The sequence below is a fragment of the Podarcis liolepis genome (assembly GCF_965112155.1).
Source record: "Podarcis liolepis genome assembly, chromosome: 1".
Classification (NCBI taxonomy): domain Eukaryota; kingdom Metazoa; phylum Chordata; class Lepidosauria; order Squamata; family Lacertidae; genus Podarcis; species Podarcis liolepis.
In genome coordinates this window covers 85547482-85564918 of record NC_139554.1, presented here as the reverse complement: position 1 = coordinate 85564918, position 17437 = coordinate 85547482, and the positions used below count along the sequence as shown (strand labels likewise).

Here is a 17437-nt window from a genome sequence, read left to right as displayed (position 1 = left end):
GCTAGGCAGAGAAGCCTCCTTGCTGCTTGAATGCAGCTCGCCCATCACATGCTGCTCCCTCCCTCTAAGATCTGGAGGGTACAGGATTATGGCCCCCTGCCTGTTATGTGTACTGAGGCCTGGAGCAGTGGTGGAGTATGCTTGTACCTCCCCGACCGTCAGGCAGGCATGTTCCAACCAGGGAAGAGGTGACTGCCTCCAGCCTGGGAAATCCCGTCTTCCTAATGGGTGGGCGAAGGCAGGAGAGAGAGCTGGGACTGACAGAGTAAATTGATGCCACTTAGCCCAGACACCACTATTAAAGGGGCAAAAGCCCTGCCCTCTTTGGAATCTGGCCACCCTACACCATATCTACAGTCTCTGGGGCAGATCCTACAAATGGACCCACATAGACTCTTTGCCTTTCACTGCTGCTTGATGGCATGCAAGAACACAGCTCCACCTTATGAATTTCTGTCTGCCTCAAATGGCTATTCAAAGCACAACGTCAGGAAACAACAATAACTGTTCTATCTTGTGTCTGTTCTTGGAACAACAGGCAAGAGTGGACAAGAAGGGGGCCCTGGGAAGCCCAGCTGCAAGTCTGTGCCTATCTATTTAACCTATTTGAGGGGCAATTGGCAACACACCATTTCTCAGCATGATATACCTTGCTGGGAAAAATAGAACAAATGCTGTAAAGCTCTTTATATACTGTTCTTGCTACTGGCTTGGACTTACGGCAGTCGTTTCTGCTCTGTTTGCAAGCAGGAAACTATTAATATCAGCGCACCTGGGAGGCATTCCAATACATAGTAGATTCTACCATAAGCGAATTAAGAACGTTATCAGGAAAACTGCCAATGTCTGTATATGTGTGTGTGTGTGTGTGTGTGTGTGTGTGTGTGTGTGAATGAAACAGTTTGCTACCCACCAAGCCAAACTCAGTGTACCAGTGAGGTACACCTACCAGGTGTTTTGACAATCATCTTGCTCCTGCAGTCCCAGGTAGGGGCAAAAACAAGTGTTATCAGGCTCCTGGCAACCCATAGTACACTTTTTATGGCAAGTCACTAAGTGTGCAGACGGGCTCCATTTAGCTACATGCCACCTGCTCCTGCATGCATGCTATAGTAATTGTCAGGCAAGTGCATGTGTAGAGGGAGAAAATGGGACTTTGTTTATTCTGCACAGTGGTACCTCGAGTTACAGACGCTTCAGGTTACAGACTCCGCTAACCTAGAAATAGTACCTCAGGTTAAGAACTTTGCTTCAGGATGAGAACAGAAATCATGCTCTGGCGGTGCAGAGGCAGCAGGAGGCCCCATTAGCTAAAGTGGTGCTTCAGGTTAAGAACAGTTTCAGGTTAAGAACAGACCTCCGGAATGAATTAAGTTCTTAACCAGAGGTACCACTGTATATAATTGTGTACCAAAAGTCCTGTTTCCATTGGACACAACTTTCAGCATATTGGATTGCGCTATCTTGACTTCTGTTCACACAAGTTTAGCACAGAGCCCACACCCATTGTCTCCTACTCTTTGGCCAGATAGCCAGGCATTTGCCTGGTTTATTTCTTGCTTACTGTGGACTGGTTCAAATATCCAGAAACAGCATTGAGTGCAGCAGGACATAATAGCACATGGCTTTAAGTCTGAAGGGGGTAGGTGTGGGTCTGTGCAGCAGGTCACCTTCACTTCTAGCAACCTGAGACAGAAGTGCTTTAAAAAATAAGATGCTCCATATTCAAGGGCAGTATAACCCTGATTAATGGGTGCTGGAAGCAAGGAATAGGGAGAGGCTAGAGCCTTTTTAGAAGCTTGCCAGGGTGACCTGGCTAGTGACAAGAGGACTGGACCAGATGGGACTTTTGGTCTGATCCAGCAAGGCAAGTTATGTCCTTCATGGGTGCAGCTCTCGCCTTGGTAGCTCAGAGTTTTCCTAAGGCCACAGCAATGCCAGTTGCCACAGATCCATCCCTTAACCAAGCACAGTTGCAGCACGGACTGCCTTGTCAAGCAAACTCCTCCAAGCCTCTTAGGGAGACAAAAGGGGCCAGGGCAGGTACACGATATCAGCCTGCAGAGCTAGCCAGTGCCATCTCCCCACCAAGTGCTAGACCCACTGCTTGCACAGATTTGATGGCAAGATCAGCCACACACACCCCACACATGCCGAAAGCAGCAAGCACCACCCCCTGCTATGCAGGAACACTGTAATAAAGGAAATTAGCACCAAATTACAGAGCACTAATAGGCTGGAGCCATTATCCCCCTTGCAACCCACCTAGTGGTTTGGAAACCATTTCCTGTGTGCTTCCCCTACTGGGGAAGGGTGCTGGGGAACAAAGTTCCCATCCTGCCCAAGGCAGGGGCTTCCCAAAGGAACCTGTGGGAGGACAATGTTGCTCCCCCTCAGAGAAGCCCTCCAGAGCCATCTTTCCTAAATCAGAGCTCTGTCTATACCATGCAGAGGGGATAACAAAAGGTCATTCACAGCAACCAGGCAGGGGCATGTCTTCCTCTCCCCCACCTCCACTCACTCTCCAGCCCATTACGCTGAGCTTGAAAGTACAACTGTTCAAAGGACACCTAATCTCAAAGAACAGCTGCACAGTACAATCCTATTGCATGTTTACTTGGATGAAAATCCCACCAAGTTCAATGAAACTTACTTCCAAGTAAGTGTATATATAGGATTGCAGCTGTAGTGGGTTTTTTTCTTTTTTCCTTTTAAAGAAACAAACCACGAAGAGTCTTTTCTCTGGCAAGGGATCTACTGCAATTCTGTCAGCAAGGGACAGTTTCTGCAAGTGGGTGGAACACCCACCAGCACGTTCCAGGAAAGGCTTCGTAGGAGAAGCCAGAATGTGGGTCTCCTTGAATAGTGCTGGTAGGAGCCAAGGTTTAGTTTCTTCACTCCCATTATTCTACCTTTTAGGTCACAAAGAAAGCATCCGGTGGAAAACTGGTCTCAAGAGGGAGAAGGGCAGAGGGAATCAAAATGCTTTTTTAAAGAAAAAGATGCTTAACATGGTAAGAAATTGGGGACAAGTATCCCATCATCATAGGCCAGTTCTAAAAAATCCTATTAGGGCTCCTCAAAATATGCCTAGTTTGTTCATATTAAGTAGAATTGCCACTTTATTAAATTAACTTGCAACTGAGATATGTCCCATTCCTCCCTCCCAGGTCTCCCCTCTAAAACCCACCATAAGAACAAGCCCTTTCTATCACCTTGAGGGCCAGGTTACAGGTTTGAAAGGTCTTTTCTGAAGAATGCTCTCTTGTGGAGCACGTCCTATGCCAGTAAACTCCAGTGAGGGTAACCCAATGATAGCATAAGGTAGGCAGCAAAGTGCTGTGATCAGTGCCCACTGGCTAAGTCTGATACACCATTTCAATACACTGTAGAAATACTACATTGGGACACTGTGGGCAGCGCAGTCCTGGAACCCAGCTGGGGTACCTGGGTGTCAATGTAATGCAAACTGTGCAGCTGCCATGTGTCATTGCCAGGCCCAATCACCATTCTTGGATATATGCCTCTTTGAGAGGGCCTTTTGTGGCTCCTGTGCTGCCTGGATCTTACTCTGCTGTCTCCTGATAGTCTTTTCATTGCACGCCTATCAAACACATTGATATCATGTACACACAAACACACACACCATCATTCTCCTGCTTCAAAGCAGTTTCAGGTTAGTCCTAAGAGATGAAAGAAAGCCACACATTTTGGCTGGATATAGCAGTCAAACACTGGTTCTAGCAACAAGGTGAGCCTTCCTGCTCCACAGGAGTAAAATAGGTGCATTCTTTTTAATTGCCACTGGTCAAAAGAGCTTCACAAAGCGAAGATCAATGGGCAAGGTGCATTTGTAGCCAGTGTTCAAACTCCCATTGTTCTAGGCACATTTTGCAACAGATAATTTCATTAGGGTAAGCAGTTTCTGAGCTCTGGGCGCAGTACTGTGCCTAAGATTTCAGATTAAAACTGCAGAGTGGAAGGAAAGGAAGACCTTTTTCTGCCTCCCCACTTCCAGCTATTGTGTGAAGACTGGAGAAGAGACCCTCTTAAGAATATTAGGGGGGTGGGCAGGGGAAGGACTAGACCATGTGAAAAATGAACATAGTATTTTAGTTGCAGTTCATTCATTTTCAGCTTTGTATTCTTGTTATAAAAAAGGGCGCCTAGACATTCTGTTGTTGTGCCCATAACCTAGGTTTAAGGTGCCATTTAGCTTCTAGCTTTCATATCTCAGTTTCTAACACTGTTTGTAGCAATCCCTCCTTCCCAGCTGTTGGACCTTCTTTGCCAACCAAGTTTACGCAGTTACTGGGGCGATGGAATAAAAACTTGCCCACAATATCTTTGCTTACTTTATTTTTAAATAATAATCAAACAGCTGCAAAACACCTCTTCTCAACACCTCTCCTCAACAGTATTCTCTAACAGTACACACTACACCACTTGATCAACTTAAATACAGTTTTCAAATAAACAATTACCCTATCACATCGCTGCATTCGGTGCAGTAGGTAGACTCCCCCCTGCTAATTAGTTAAATTGTTGAGATACCTCAGGTGTGCTAAATTGTGAAAAGCTCACAGATGTTCTGCCATGCAGGTTATAATTACAAACACACACACCTGAGTAGCACCACTGACCACATCAATATTAAGAAAACCCAACACCAGCTCCTAACACTGATACTAGATCCTAACATGGGACTCACTCTAACATCTTTTTTATAGAGACACTTTCTGCCTCCAGTGTTTTGGAAAAAACACTTTGCTTCCAGTGTTTTGAAAAATGGGTAACCCTTTGGCGGAACGCTGGTCACTAGAATTAAATTTCTGGCTGCCATTAGCAGTCAGATTTATCGACTCTTGGGGATCCAGCTCCTTTCCTCACTGAAGCATAATATCTTATACGTCATAATATATTATACATCACGTATCCCCCCACAGATTTTTGATTTATATATTTTTTTAAAAGGAGATTCCATTATTAGCCTGGGCATATTGTTCCATCCAAGTATCCCATACATAACCTGTTCCATCCAAGTATCCCATACATAACCTCGATTTCCCTGGATTTCAAAAGCACTGATTCTTGTACCAACCTTGGTGGAACCATGGTTCTCCTAAATGCACAGATACAAAGCAGTGGCAGAGTGGTCTGACTCTGATGGATTAGGCAGAGAGTGCAGGGCTCCTTCCCCCTTGTCAAGGAGCCAAAAGGTCAGAGTTAGGGCAGGCTTGTTTACAGGAGGAAGGCTTAACCTGTATTAGCAGTCATTAACATGGATTAGATTTCTCCTATATCAACACAGCAAGGGCATTTGAACTGCAGATTTTACCTTTCCATCTCAAAGGAATGATAGAGAGAAAGGAAAACATTTCAGGCCAGTGATTTTCAACGAGTGCGTTGTGGCACCTTGGGGTGCCTTGAATGATGGTCGGGGTGCCTGCCTCTGTCCCTCTTTCCTTCCTTCCCTGCTTCCTCTGATGCCCTCTCATGTCTCTGCCTCTCAAAGGCTTGTACTGCTGTTTGTTGCAGCAGCCCTTGGCAGTGCTGGCATGAAGTGGTCTTGCTTAACACATACATGAGTTAGTTCTCAGTGGTATATATCAGTGGGACAGTCACTTGCTTTTCCAATGGATTCTTAAAACAGTCCTATTGGACCAACTCCCCAGCTCACTGCATACCTGCTGATTGTGTGAGAGGACTCATGCACCTTTTACGATTTACACAGAAGGCCAAGCTTCACCATGTATGGCTTTTCACATCAAAGTCATGCAGAGGCAGAAAAGCCACCCATGACCCCTTCTAGAAAATTCTTGTAAGGCACTGGAGCACTTTCAGGATCTGGATGTGCCAGCCTTCAGTACTTGTAATTGATGAACTCATATAAATAGAAGTTGGCCCTATACGACTGGACATCTCTCTTGTATACCTTATTTTGAGATTACTTATAAGTAACATGACACAGTTCATGGGCTTCCTTCTATCCTAATGTGATGTATCTCAAGTACTGATGTTCACTGTGGCTGACTTTATAGTTAGGAATGGTGAATCCAAAATAGAGTTCAATTTACCATACATACATTGTGGCCACTTCACGTAATTGGTACTTTAAACATATATCATAAAATAAACTGATGAGCAAAAGACTAAAGGCTGTTATGATGCGCAACAATCCTAAATTACTGCAGATTGTCTTCTGAGTTCAACAATGCAATTTTTAGGAACATTTCTTTTTAGGATGCAGACTGAGAGGTAATAGAGGAAGTGGATGTGCTGGCAGAAGTCATTTTAAGGTAACAAGCTTTTTTGTCTGCAGTCATGCATCTATATTATTTAATTTGCAATGTTAAGCACTGCTCAGTTTTCACTTACATATACTACCCTTGAGGATGTCTGGTGCACTAAGCTATAATTAGAACACTATTTCTCTTAAATTACAAAAAAATGCATTGTTAAGTAATCGTTCTCTCTAAAATATGGAACACATTATACTAGTGCTTGAACACCTGCACTGGCTTCCTGCTGCTTTCCAGGAACAATTCAAAGTACTGGTTTTGAATTTTGACCTAAACAACTGAAGTTAAAATGAAATTAAGGTGTCTCCAATGCTTACTTCTACACTTGCACAGAGTGGTCACAGATTACACACAGCTCTGTTCACAGGTATCAAGTGCAGCCAAAAGCTATTTTTGCTGAAGAACTTTGTCTATGATAGACAAATGATAGTAGCCTTAAGTACAGTGGTGTCCAAACTTTTTTCAAAGAGGGCCAGATTTGATGAAGTGAAGGGCCGTGAGGGCCGACCAAGGTTGTAGACTTTTTTTTAGGATTTTACCCCAGGAAATAAACTGCCACAGGGGTCGGATTAGGCCCCTGAAATGGACTTTGGACATGCCTGCCTTAATAGGTCCTCCGATCAATCATCTTGCTGCATAAATTAATCCATCCAAATGCTTGCCTAACACTTCCAGACTGTTGCCATTTTCAGGTGAGATTCAGGTAGGATTCATATACCATCAAATTCAGGTTGTGCAATTATAGTTGATTGGAAAGTCAACTAACAAACCCACCTGCCAAAAGATAAGACTTTTGGAAATAAGGGAAGTGATGGGATAATGCACTGGAAAGTGTGGGAGGTGAGGTGACACTGCATCAAAGCAAGTGTGGGATAACACTTGCTTTGATGCAATGTCATCTAACCTCCCTGAAAACAAATCAGAATGAATGCTCAATAAACCTTTCACCTGGAAGCACCCTGCCTCTAAGGGGCTTCCCCATTCTCTTCAAGGGAGTGGGCAAGTCCATGCAGACATCCCTCTTTTTTCTGTTTGCATGTTATTAGAAATGGATGCATCAGATCAGATAGGTGTACCTATACAATGCTGGTGAGGAATCTGCAACTCTTGGCCCAACTTCGTGTGAGTGGCAAATGGGAAAAACAGGTGGAAAAGGACAAGGGGGGGAGAGAAGTGGATGGCAAAAAGACAGAAAGGGAGTAGCTGCACCCACTTCTGACTCTACTGTTGTCTGACAGATTACTCCCACGGGAATGTGACCCTCAAATGTGTCCATCAATAGAAAAAGGTTGGCCCTCCCCAGCTAAAATAAAAAAATTCCTTCCAGTAGCACCTTAAAGACCAACTAAGTTAGTTCTTGGTATGAGCTTTCGTGTGCATGCACACGAAAGCTCATACCAAGAACTAACTTAGTTGGTCTTTAAGGTGCTACTGGAAGGAATTTTTTTATTTTGACTATGGCAGACCAACACGGCTACCTATCTACTACCCTCCCCAGCTGTACAACTTAGAGATGACTGCACAATTTTTGCTAGGCTTACTTCCACTGAAAATGTTCATTGCCATTTTCTTCCCTTAGCAATTAACTTCTTCATCCATCTTTTGTTATTATAAAACCACTTTCTAGTTGCAGGTAATGAATTAGTAATAGTAACTCTCACTGGATTTTCCTGTAGAACTATTAGTTGTGGGGGAATAAAGAGGCTTGAACCTAGCTCAGATCATGGGTGGCCACCCACTCAAACTGTTCAGTATTTTAGCATTCAAACCTAAATCAGCAGAATGATGTGCTTGACTGAATCAAGCTTTTCTCAAAACCTCACAAATGCTCTTCTCCAAGATGGGGGTTACTGCACTGGCTGATCTACATCTCAGTATGTGCCATGCAGGAAAAAAAGATTCTTTGACACCTTAAAAACTAAAATATATTGTAGCGTAAGTTTTGATGGGCCAGAATCTACTTTGCCAGATGCATGTACAGATAGTATCTCTACTACCTGCAGCTCGATGGTTGCTCAGTGAACAACAAATATTCTGAATACAGAGCAATTTCAGAGATGTGCATGCAGATCATTAAGCAGATCAACAGCTTTAATCATCCTGAGCTACTTTTGTGCAAGGAGACGGTGTTTGTGTGTTCACAAGGACAGGATTTTAAAAGCATGTCACAAAGGGCTGACTGTGGCAACACCAGCTGCCACTTTACAGGCTCCATTTCACAAGGCAGTTTACACCAGGAAAATATAGTGCTGGAACTGGTCATTGTACAGTTTGTGCATGTCAGGAATGCATACATTTTGGCTAGTAAATTTTAGACAAATTCAGGGCTTCTAGCCATGATGGAGGCTCTGCTCTGCCTCCAGTGTTAGAGGCCACATGCTTCTGAATACCAGTTGCTGGAAACTTCAGGAATGGAGTATTCTTGTCCTCGGGTCCTGCTTGCAGGTTTCCCACATGCATCTGGTGACCCACTGAGAGAACAGGATGCTAGAGCAGATGAGCCACTGGCCTGGTCCAGCAGGCTCTTCTTATGGCAAAAGTGAAAACATGGTCTTCTCTATTTACTTTAAGAATTTGCTCCCTTGTGCCACTTATGAGGGTATCAAGGTATGAAAACTATCCCTATGTTGGGCAGGTTGCTGCTGCAATTCTGCAGCCAGATCTATGCTCACTTCTTATGGAAAGCAGAAATCCACCGAGCAGTGTAAGAAAACAGATGGTCCATCTCTTTCAGCATTCTCATGCACATCGTGTCCAGCCAAATGCCATGTCAGTCTCATAAGCAAAGGATAACATAATAGTCATTCTAGTCATGGTGGGATAAATAGTCAACAAATAGATGAATACAGTCCATGCCCTGTTTGCTCTAAGCATTCAGTGACTAGAAGTAAACTGCTTCTAATCATGGGTGTTTTATTTGCTTTCCAGTGAGCTTGGAATCAGACTTGAGTATGCAGCGCAACGGGGCCTTTTCTTATGGATTAAGTAGTTAAACAGAACAATAAATCTCTTGAATTACCATAATTTTCTTGCACGTTCCACACTTCTGCTTCATCTAAAATGCAAGTATGAGAAGCTATGCATCAGGGAAACAGAGATGAGGATGACCCTACCATGCTATCATTTCTGCTGGTAAACAAACCACAATTGATGCTCTTGGTTCTCAGATTGCTCCAGGCAGGGATCAAGCACTGGCAGAATGCAAGCACAGTACACTATGGGAGGGCTTATCCACACTTACCTTTCCTCCGCTCTTTCCAGGCATGGTCCACGCTTTAAATCTTCATGTCCAAGTGCCCTTTCTCCCCACCCTTCTGGAGCTTTCCCCATGAAAACCTGCTTTTTAAAGCTCAATCAGAGCAAACAGCAATATGCCCAAAACGCAAACTGATGTTTGTTCCCACTGAATGCTAAACTATGGGTGAGGGGAAAGCTCCAGGGCAAAAAAAGTAAAAGGAAACAAATGCTCAGACACAGAGCTTTTAAGCACAGGCTTGTGCCTGGAAAGAGCAGGGCAAAAGGTAAGTGTGGATAAGCCCTGACTCAAGTCTGCATCTGATTGAATTAGAAGTTGCCATCACATTAAATGCAGACAGCATTTCTCAGTTACGCCAGCCCTGCACAAACCATCTTGGACCAACCAGGTAGATGAGTGTCTGAGCTGGAATGATCAGCCTCTTTTATTTCTATAGATCAGGAACTGTCTGGGTTATTGACTCCCTCCCGGAAACCTTTTTCCAAGCCTTGACTCCAACTCCCCACCCAACCCATCGCTGCGCTTTCAGCTCACCTGCCGGCCAACACGGTTGTTGTGCAGTCTCATGCGAGAGTGGATGTCTCGGTAGGTCTCCCGGGAATCTAAGAAGTCCTTGGAAAATTTTTCCCCATAGTCCACATCGGGGCTGCAGCCCCCCCACTCCCAGGAGTCTTGCAGGCCTGGGGCCTCAGCTGGCATGTGTTCCAAGTGCACTCCATGCATCATCCCCTTGCCTCGGTTCATGGCCTCCAGCTGGAGACGGTGCAGCTTGAGGCGGAAAGCTTCCTCATCTCCACGGCGCTTCTGGTCACAGCCACATGCCTGCAGCTTGCCCAGGGAGCATGCATTGGAGACAGCATGTACCACCCCTGCGGCTGCAATGGCATAGGCAAAAGCACTTTCCCGGAAACCTGCAAGAAAGAGCACATTTCACTTAGTTGCCATTGCAATGCTCACCACCCACATGAGATCCTCCATTGCACTTGCACAGTACAGTTGTGTGTAGGCTTAATGGCTTGCCCATGAGCTTATTCCAGGGATGGCGAAACCTGAAAGGGATGGCCCTTCAGATTTTGCTTGGCTACATCTCCCTTCATCCCACACTGGCTGGGGTTGATGGGAGTTGGAGTCTAACAACACCTGGAATGTGGTAGATTCCCCAGTCCTTGTTGTGGCCCCCCGCTGTCAGACACACATAGCAGGCATTCCAACAGGCATGGCCTTTTCAAGTCACAGCAAAAATCACAGCACTTTACACCTTTGGCAATCCTATCCCCTCAAGTAACAGAGGTTTCAGGCAAGAGATTTTGGAGATAGGTGAAGGGTTAACCAGCCCCTCTTCAGCGCCACAGCCCTACCCTTTATCCAGCCCCACTCCCCAGCAGCTGCTTTTAACCAAGAAAAAGGCATTTGGAGACCTGATCATAGATCTTCCATATCACACTGTCTTTTGGCCCATAGGAAAACAACAAACTATGTTCCTTGATAAAGATGAGGCGGCACTTCTGATCCCAGCCCCTCAGGACGACAGATAAGGGACTGGTGTCCTTTTATTTCAGACAGCTGCTCAGCTTCAAAGCTTAAGCACTGCCTGATTGTTCATCCCCTTGTCTGATGGCCTAAGGCCTGTGAATGCTATCTTGTCAAACAGTCCCTGTCGCCTCCATGGGTGATTAGCTCTTAGACCTCTATATGTGCACATTGGGAGAGGAGTGTTCTTTGGCTCCCGTACCACAACTCTTGCTTCACATCACATTAGGCCACACTTGTGAAATAGGTGAGTAGAGTTCACCTCCAGATGATTAAGGAAGAATGAGTTTGCAAACTGGAATAAATTTATTCCCCCAACCCCCAAGCCCACTTCACTTGTGTGATCAAGTGAGCTATTAAAATTTGTTCTGCCAGGGACCAGGCTGGTGACTTTATAGACAGAGTCTGTACTAGGCAGCATGGGAGAAGGAGATACAGGGAAAACAGGATCTTGCCTTATTCCTCCTGACACGCTTATCTGAACATGGGGGTACAGGTGAGTCAGATCTCCACACTTTCACTGTCCAAATCTGTAGCAATTTCTTGCTCTTGTCACCCGCTTCAGTCTCTGTTGAACAATGCACAATTCCTACTATGCTGAGGTTACTGGTCAATAGTCCTGAGTTATGACTACCCCATGGGCGTTAATGCTCTGGGGTGTACTGAGCCTCAGTCTCCACAACACAATCCTCTTCCCTCTGCTACAAGAGGTCCTTCACTGACCACCTGACCCAGATAGACAGGAGCAGTTACTGCTTTCCTCTCCTCTGCCAGGATTCAAGGGGGCAAAAGTCAAGACCTTGCAGCTAAGACCTCTTTGGCAGCCATGGTAGTTGCTGCCTTACATTTTCCAGAATGGAGTTCCACCCAACATTCTGGGCTTTGAGCCTGGAAAGCCCTAGAGACCACCATGCCAGGGTGAGAAGATCCTACTAAGGCCCACTGCGGCAATGGACAAGGCAAAGAGCTCCCTGTTTAAACCAACCAATGAAAACTAGGTGCAGAGTACATTGACCACTGGACTGCTATCTGGGCAATCCATATTTTAAAGCTGGTTCTAAATGTGTTTTGTTGTATTTTTAACTATTGTTTTTGACCACTTCGTATTTTATAACAACTTGGGGGAAAGGTAGAATATATATTAAATAAACAGGCAGACTAGGCCTATGCTTACTTATTACCTTACTTATTAGAAATTATTTCCCCTGTACACAATGGACCTCACTCCTAAGCTAAAAGAGTGCACAGGGGTGCAGTGTTAAGGTAGTTGTCCTTTAGTCTCCTGTGCTCTGGTGTCATACTATTGCTTGGATCTCAGGCTGCTGCCAGAGGCCAAACTTTGGGGCCAGGAGTTGTACTAGCTGACCTTGGAGATCCATTCAAACCCTCCAGTTAAGAGCAATTTGAATGGGGAGGTGAGGATGGGAACTCTTAGGCACCATAGAGTCTCTCACCATTGCAAAGCTTGCCAGCTATAATTAGAGCACGTTTCTGGCTTTGGCTTTGTTTATACTCTCTGAGATGCGCTGGAGTCACGCAAGCTCCCACAGCACAAGCTGCAGGCTGCAATCCCCATAGCCCAGCATTGTTTCACTGTGCAGAGGGGAATTTCCAGAACTGAGTTTATCAATGGGAGAAGACAAACTCTGTTCAAAAGTCTGCTGCCAGGGAAGGTTTCATATTACAAGCAGTAACACACATGAACACACACACACCCTGTGACAAAATATCCTATGCACGAAGGATTAAGTATGTGTGTTTTATGAAGTATGCAAGTACACATCAGATAGATAAGATTTGTGATTAAGTGTGTTTATGAGGAGTTGGTGGCTTTTATTTAGGACAATAGAAGCAGCCAATAAGCTGATTGCTATCTGGCCTAGTAAATCAGGCTAACCAGTTTCCTAACTATCCAGTATGTTGTTTTGGCTTAGACAGGCATTAATGAGAAGCCTTGGAATTTTAATTTGCACACATTTAGCTCTATTCATATATGCAAGTGAGCAATGACAACTCATCTGCCAGGAGAGGTAGCAATCCTATAAACACCCCAGTTTTTTAGCAAGACCCAGTGGAACCAGCCAAGAGGATTCCATAGGCCCCAATGACACCTGTTTGTTTAATGCAGGCTCCCCAACATTTTGGGAAGTCGGAGATGCATTTGTAAATCTAAGAAATCAAAATGGGCAACACAAAATACCCACTTCACAGAACAGAAGCTGGCAATGCTTAGAAACACCCCCCCCCCCGCAAAAAACCCACAGACAAAACACTTATACCCCACCAAAACAGGCAACATCTAGCCAACAAACAGCAACCATGCACCCTCTCACCAAATCTCCCAAAGTAAATATTAAAAAACCACTAAATTAAAAAACAAGAAGAGCAGAAAGCTGTGGCAGGTTCCAAGAGAGGTGTCCGAGGGTACTGTGGCACCCACAGACACTACATCAAGGGCCCCAGGTTTAATGTGTCAAAGGGGATTTTTCTGTCTGCAGCCTCTGCTCCCAGCTTTTCTCCCAGGTGGGCAACTGTGATTGCTAGTGTGGTATCATGACAGCCTCAAAGGCTGAGGAACCAATAGTGTTACCAAGGCAGCGCTGGGACCAAGCACCACCACTGAACCAGGGATATCCTAGAATAAGATTCCAGAGATTCTGGAACCAAGAAGACAGAGATCCCTTAACTGGGAACTCCTGAGCTTGGACCAGAGCCTGCATCACTGCCTAGGACCGGCATACTTACCTCCCAGGGGCCTCATACTATACACAGAGTTTGTGGGGAAACACAGGCAGCAAGTCTGGCATGACCTCCCATAGGGGCAGCAAAATGCAAGCCTCTAGGCCAAGAGCTGACCCTTTAAGGCGGCTCACTTTTCAAGGCTGAGGTGGAACCCAGCATGGGGTTCCCCAACTGCCAAGGCATGAAAGGATTCATTACTGTCTCAGGCACTGTTGGAACATGTTGCTCACTAGGAGCTCTCCTTGGTGCTGCTTTGCAAACCCCCCCCCGCCCCCATGGACTCGTCTTCATGACCTGAACAGGACACCAAAGAAGAAACAACCCAGAGGCCAGGTTGCTTCCTCATTGAGGATTTAGTGTCAAATTGACATGCGTTGTTCACGCACATTCTGGAATCCTCTCATGTTTTCCCTAGTGCTGCTTCTGTCTTTTTTTTCTTACTGCAGAAGGTCAGATACTTTTGAAAGCAGAAGGCAAAATATCTACTAGTGTAAGTGCTCTTGCCACTCCTCTTCTGCTTGTTTTTTGAGGCAGTATCTGATTATCAGATGGTGAACCTATCACAGTTCAGCACATATTCACTATAACCTTTGTAGCAGGTACCATTTTATAACACCATTCTAGTGCTAAGACAACTTTCTGACTAATCCAGAACAAAGACCACCCTGCTTCAATTTTCATCATGGCTATCTCAATTAGAATTCCCAAACCTATGCAGGTAAGCTCCACCGGGTTTGCTGGAGTTGCTCACAAGAAAGTATACAGAGGTATACTTTACTACTGTTTTCAGTAGTAAAACAGACCAGTACAGTTTTTTGGGTTTTTGGAAAGCAAGTGAAAGTAATTGCTTTCTCATTTTGCTAGATATACACATGGCAACAGCCTACCAACAAGTTTTTAGACAGGGGGGGGTGAGTTCCTTCCCAAGTCAAACAACCAAGCAAAAAATGAGTAAGTAATGACATTTAGTTTTAGCAAATAAAATACTGTTCTTTCTAATTGCTTTAGACCTATATAGAAAAGGGGAGAAACACTATAAAAAGCCAGGAAATGTAAGAAGGAACAGAAGTAGGATAGAAGACAGCGGCAACTGGGGGAGATATTGGGAGGCTACCAAAAATGAGGTTGGGGCCACATGTTGTCCACCTATGGCTTAAAATGAAAGAGTGCTATAGCACTAGAACTCTAATTTAGAAAACAGAGGGCAAGAACCCTTTCTGGTCACCACCATTTTATCAACCTGCGTTCTTTCTTAGAAACTTCAAAACAATCCATAACAAACATTTTTTTTTTTTGACATTTCACAAAAAGCAAAGAGCAATCATGCTTAAATGAATAAACTGCTAGCATTCAATAAATTGATTTTATTTTAAATCATGGCTTGCAACTTGTTTTCTAAGTGGCCACTCAGCAAATTTGACCTTCCTTTCCCCCATTATGGCAGCTATGAAATGCTCACTGGTATTGATGGAACATAGCAGAATAAATATACAAGAAAAACCTGTCTGGAAGCAGCCCTCATTCTGCATCCAAATATTCCTAGCTCCCACCATCATGCTCCCTCCTTCCCTCTCTCGGGTTTCTCTATCTCTGTTCCCAGCTACAGCTTCCTAAATTTCTGGGCTTCAGTTTATGTCCAAACTTTCTAATTTCAGAATTCACTGTCCTGCCTATTCCACCATCCTTGAGCTGTGAATTATTTTCCTTTCCTTTTGATTGAATTATCTGAACTAGGCATGTGACACAGTTCTCTACTGAAGCTATGCAGGTCTGGTCCTGTAAGCTGCCTGGATGGGAAACTTTCTCTGAACCATATGCAAGTCTTTCCCAAGAGCTCTGGGAGGAGGAAATAAATATTTGCTATCAACAGTAGGCTAGGACCTCTCAGTCCCAGAAGCCCAAACACAACATTGTTATTTATTTAACTATTAAACCAGGATTTTCATCCCATCCTAGGAAAGGAAGTGCAGAGAGCAAGTGCTGTAGTTGTGGGATGATAGGTGCTCAGCATGTTGTTCAAAGGCTGCCACAGACAGTATTGCACAAACGATGATCAAAGAGGCCATGGAGTGGTTTGAACAAAAAACAAAAGGGAATATCAAAGTAAATGTGGAAGGGGGGAGGTTTTGCATTCTCTCAGCGAAGGCAAGGTGAAAACCACCTATGTCGAAACTGAGGAAGTTAACTGAAGGGTAGTGATCTTTATTAGCTTCTTCGGGAATACTTATTGCAATGCATACAGGATTGTTGGTGTTTTACGTGTGACACATTCTGCTATTATTACTACTGAACATTGATACACAATGATTATTGCAATGATTATTTGTTACTAAACAAACCCTATAAAAGTTATCTCACGAACAAAATTATACACTGGGAGAATTGTGATCAGATCACAGTAGTTTTGAGGTGACTGCCAGGAGAGGGTGTGATTAGTTTCAGGGCTACAGTTCTAGCTACAGTCAGCAAACAACCCTAAAAACAACACTTTTGGACAGGACAATAGTCAAGGCCAGAATTAAAAGGAAGGAGTGTTATTCCTTTCACAACAGCTACCCTACATCGTAGCTCAGTGGGCAAGAAGCCTGCATGAACAGGTCCTCTAGAACGAGAGGTCAAGTCCCACAGTGGTCCTAAAGGTTGCACATATGATGTACACAAAGCACTTCTGTTGGTTTCAGTGTGGAAGAAACAAGCATTTTGGAAGGGAATGGAGCAGGGGACAAAGAGACAGGGAAGAATGAACACATCAGCGGCAACGAAAGGTAAAGAGACAGTACCTTGAACAGGCTGTAAATTCAGTGGGAAAGAGTAAAACAATGGGAAACAGAAGCGGGTGAGTTTGTCCCTCATACTTCTAAAATGGAAACGTAGTGACTACAAGCCACTCAAGTCCATCTTTGGGCAACCTGTTGGCAACAATAAGTTTAGATGGGAAGAGGAGACAAAATGTTCAGGTGGAGCTGCAGCACAGGACATACTGTCTCCCCCTGCTGCATGTCCCATCCTGAAGATGTCTGAAATACAGAATTGCTGAGAAGTGCAGCTTACCTATCAGCTGACCAACAGGAAACAGAGACAGGCAGTTGAAACAGTCATCGCTTTTATTGAGCAGCATCAACAGCGGAGGGAGTTCTGACAACATCTCATAAGCACAGTTTTTTTTATTTGCGCATGACCTCCATGCCTCTTGAGGACTAGATGGCTGGCAGGCAGCCCAGCAGCAGAGGGCAGCTTCCCCCACCACTAAACCTCCACACTGGGTACGTCTGGCACCTGCTACAATCCTGTCTGCAGCCCAATTCCAAGAGACAGGAAGTCCGGGGGTGAAAAAAAGGTGGAAACCCCACATTGGAACAGCCACTTCCCCGCAGGTCACTGCTGATATAGGCCTTGCTTGTGGTCTACACAGCATGCTGGGCATTGGTTGCAGAAACATCTTTGCCTCTGGGAGTGTAGAAGGACCATCTCCACAGAGGTGGAGATGGTATCTAAGAAGGAGCAACAGCTGCCAAGAAGCAATTCCTGTGACTGGGTGTCCATGGGCAGCTGGCACATTAAAGTTGCCAGCCATCCAGTCCCACTCCCCACTCTCCTATCAGCAGTT

General features: G+C 44.8%; 1 protein-coding gene and 1 long non-coding RNA gene across 2 annotated transcripts in view; one reads left to right on the top strand and one right to left on the bottom strand.

The window, feature by feature from the left end:
• The window catches only part of WNT10A (Wnt family member 10A), a 44413-nt gene that overhangs the window by 4726 nt on the left and 22250 nt on the right, over window positions 1-17437 (bottom strand). The window contains exon 3 of the mRNA XM_083504588.1: window positions 10093-10469. Within this exon, the coding sequence (XP_083360714.1) occupies window positions 10093-10469 (377 nt within the window). The remainder of the gene's footprint in view (window positions 1-10092; window positions 10470-17437) is intronic.
• Window positions 1-17437, top strand: part of LOC310708293 — a 36830-nt gene that overhangs the window by 13055 nt on the left and 6338 nt on the right. Inside the window, exons 2-3 of the long non-coding RNA XR_014526948.1 lie at window positions 6244-6299; window positions 14695-14781. This is a non-coding gene — a long non-coding RNA (uncharacterized lncRNA). The remainder of the gene's footprint in view (window positions 1-6243; window positions 6300-14694; window positions 14782-17437) is intronic.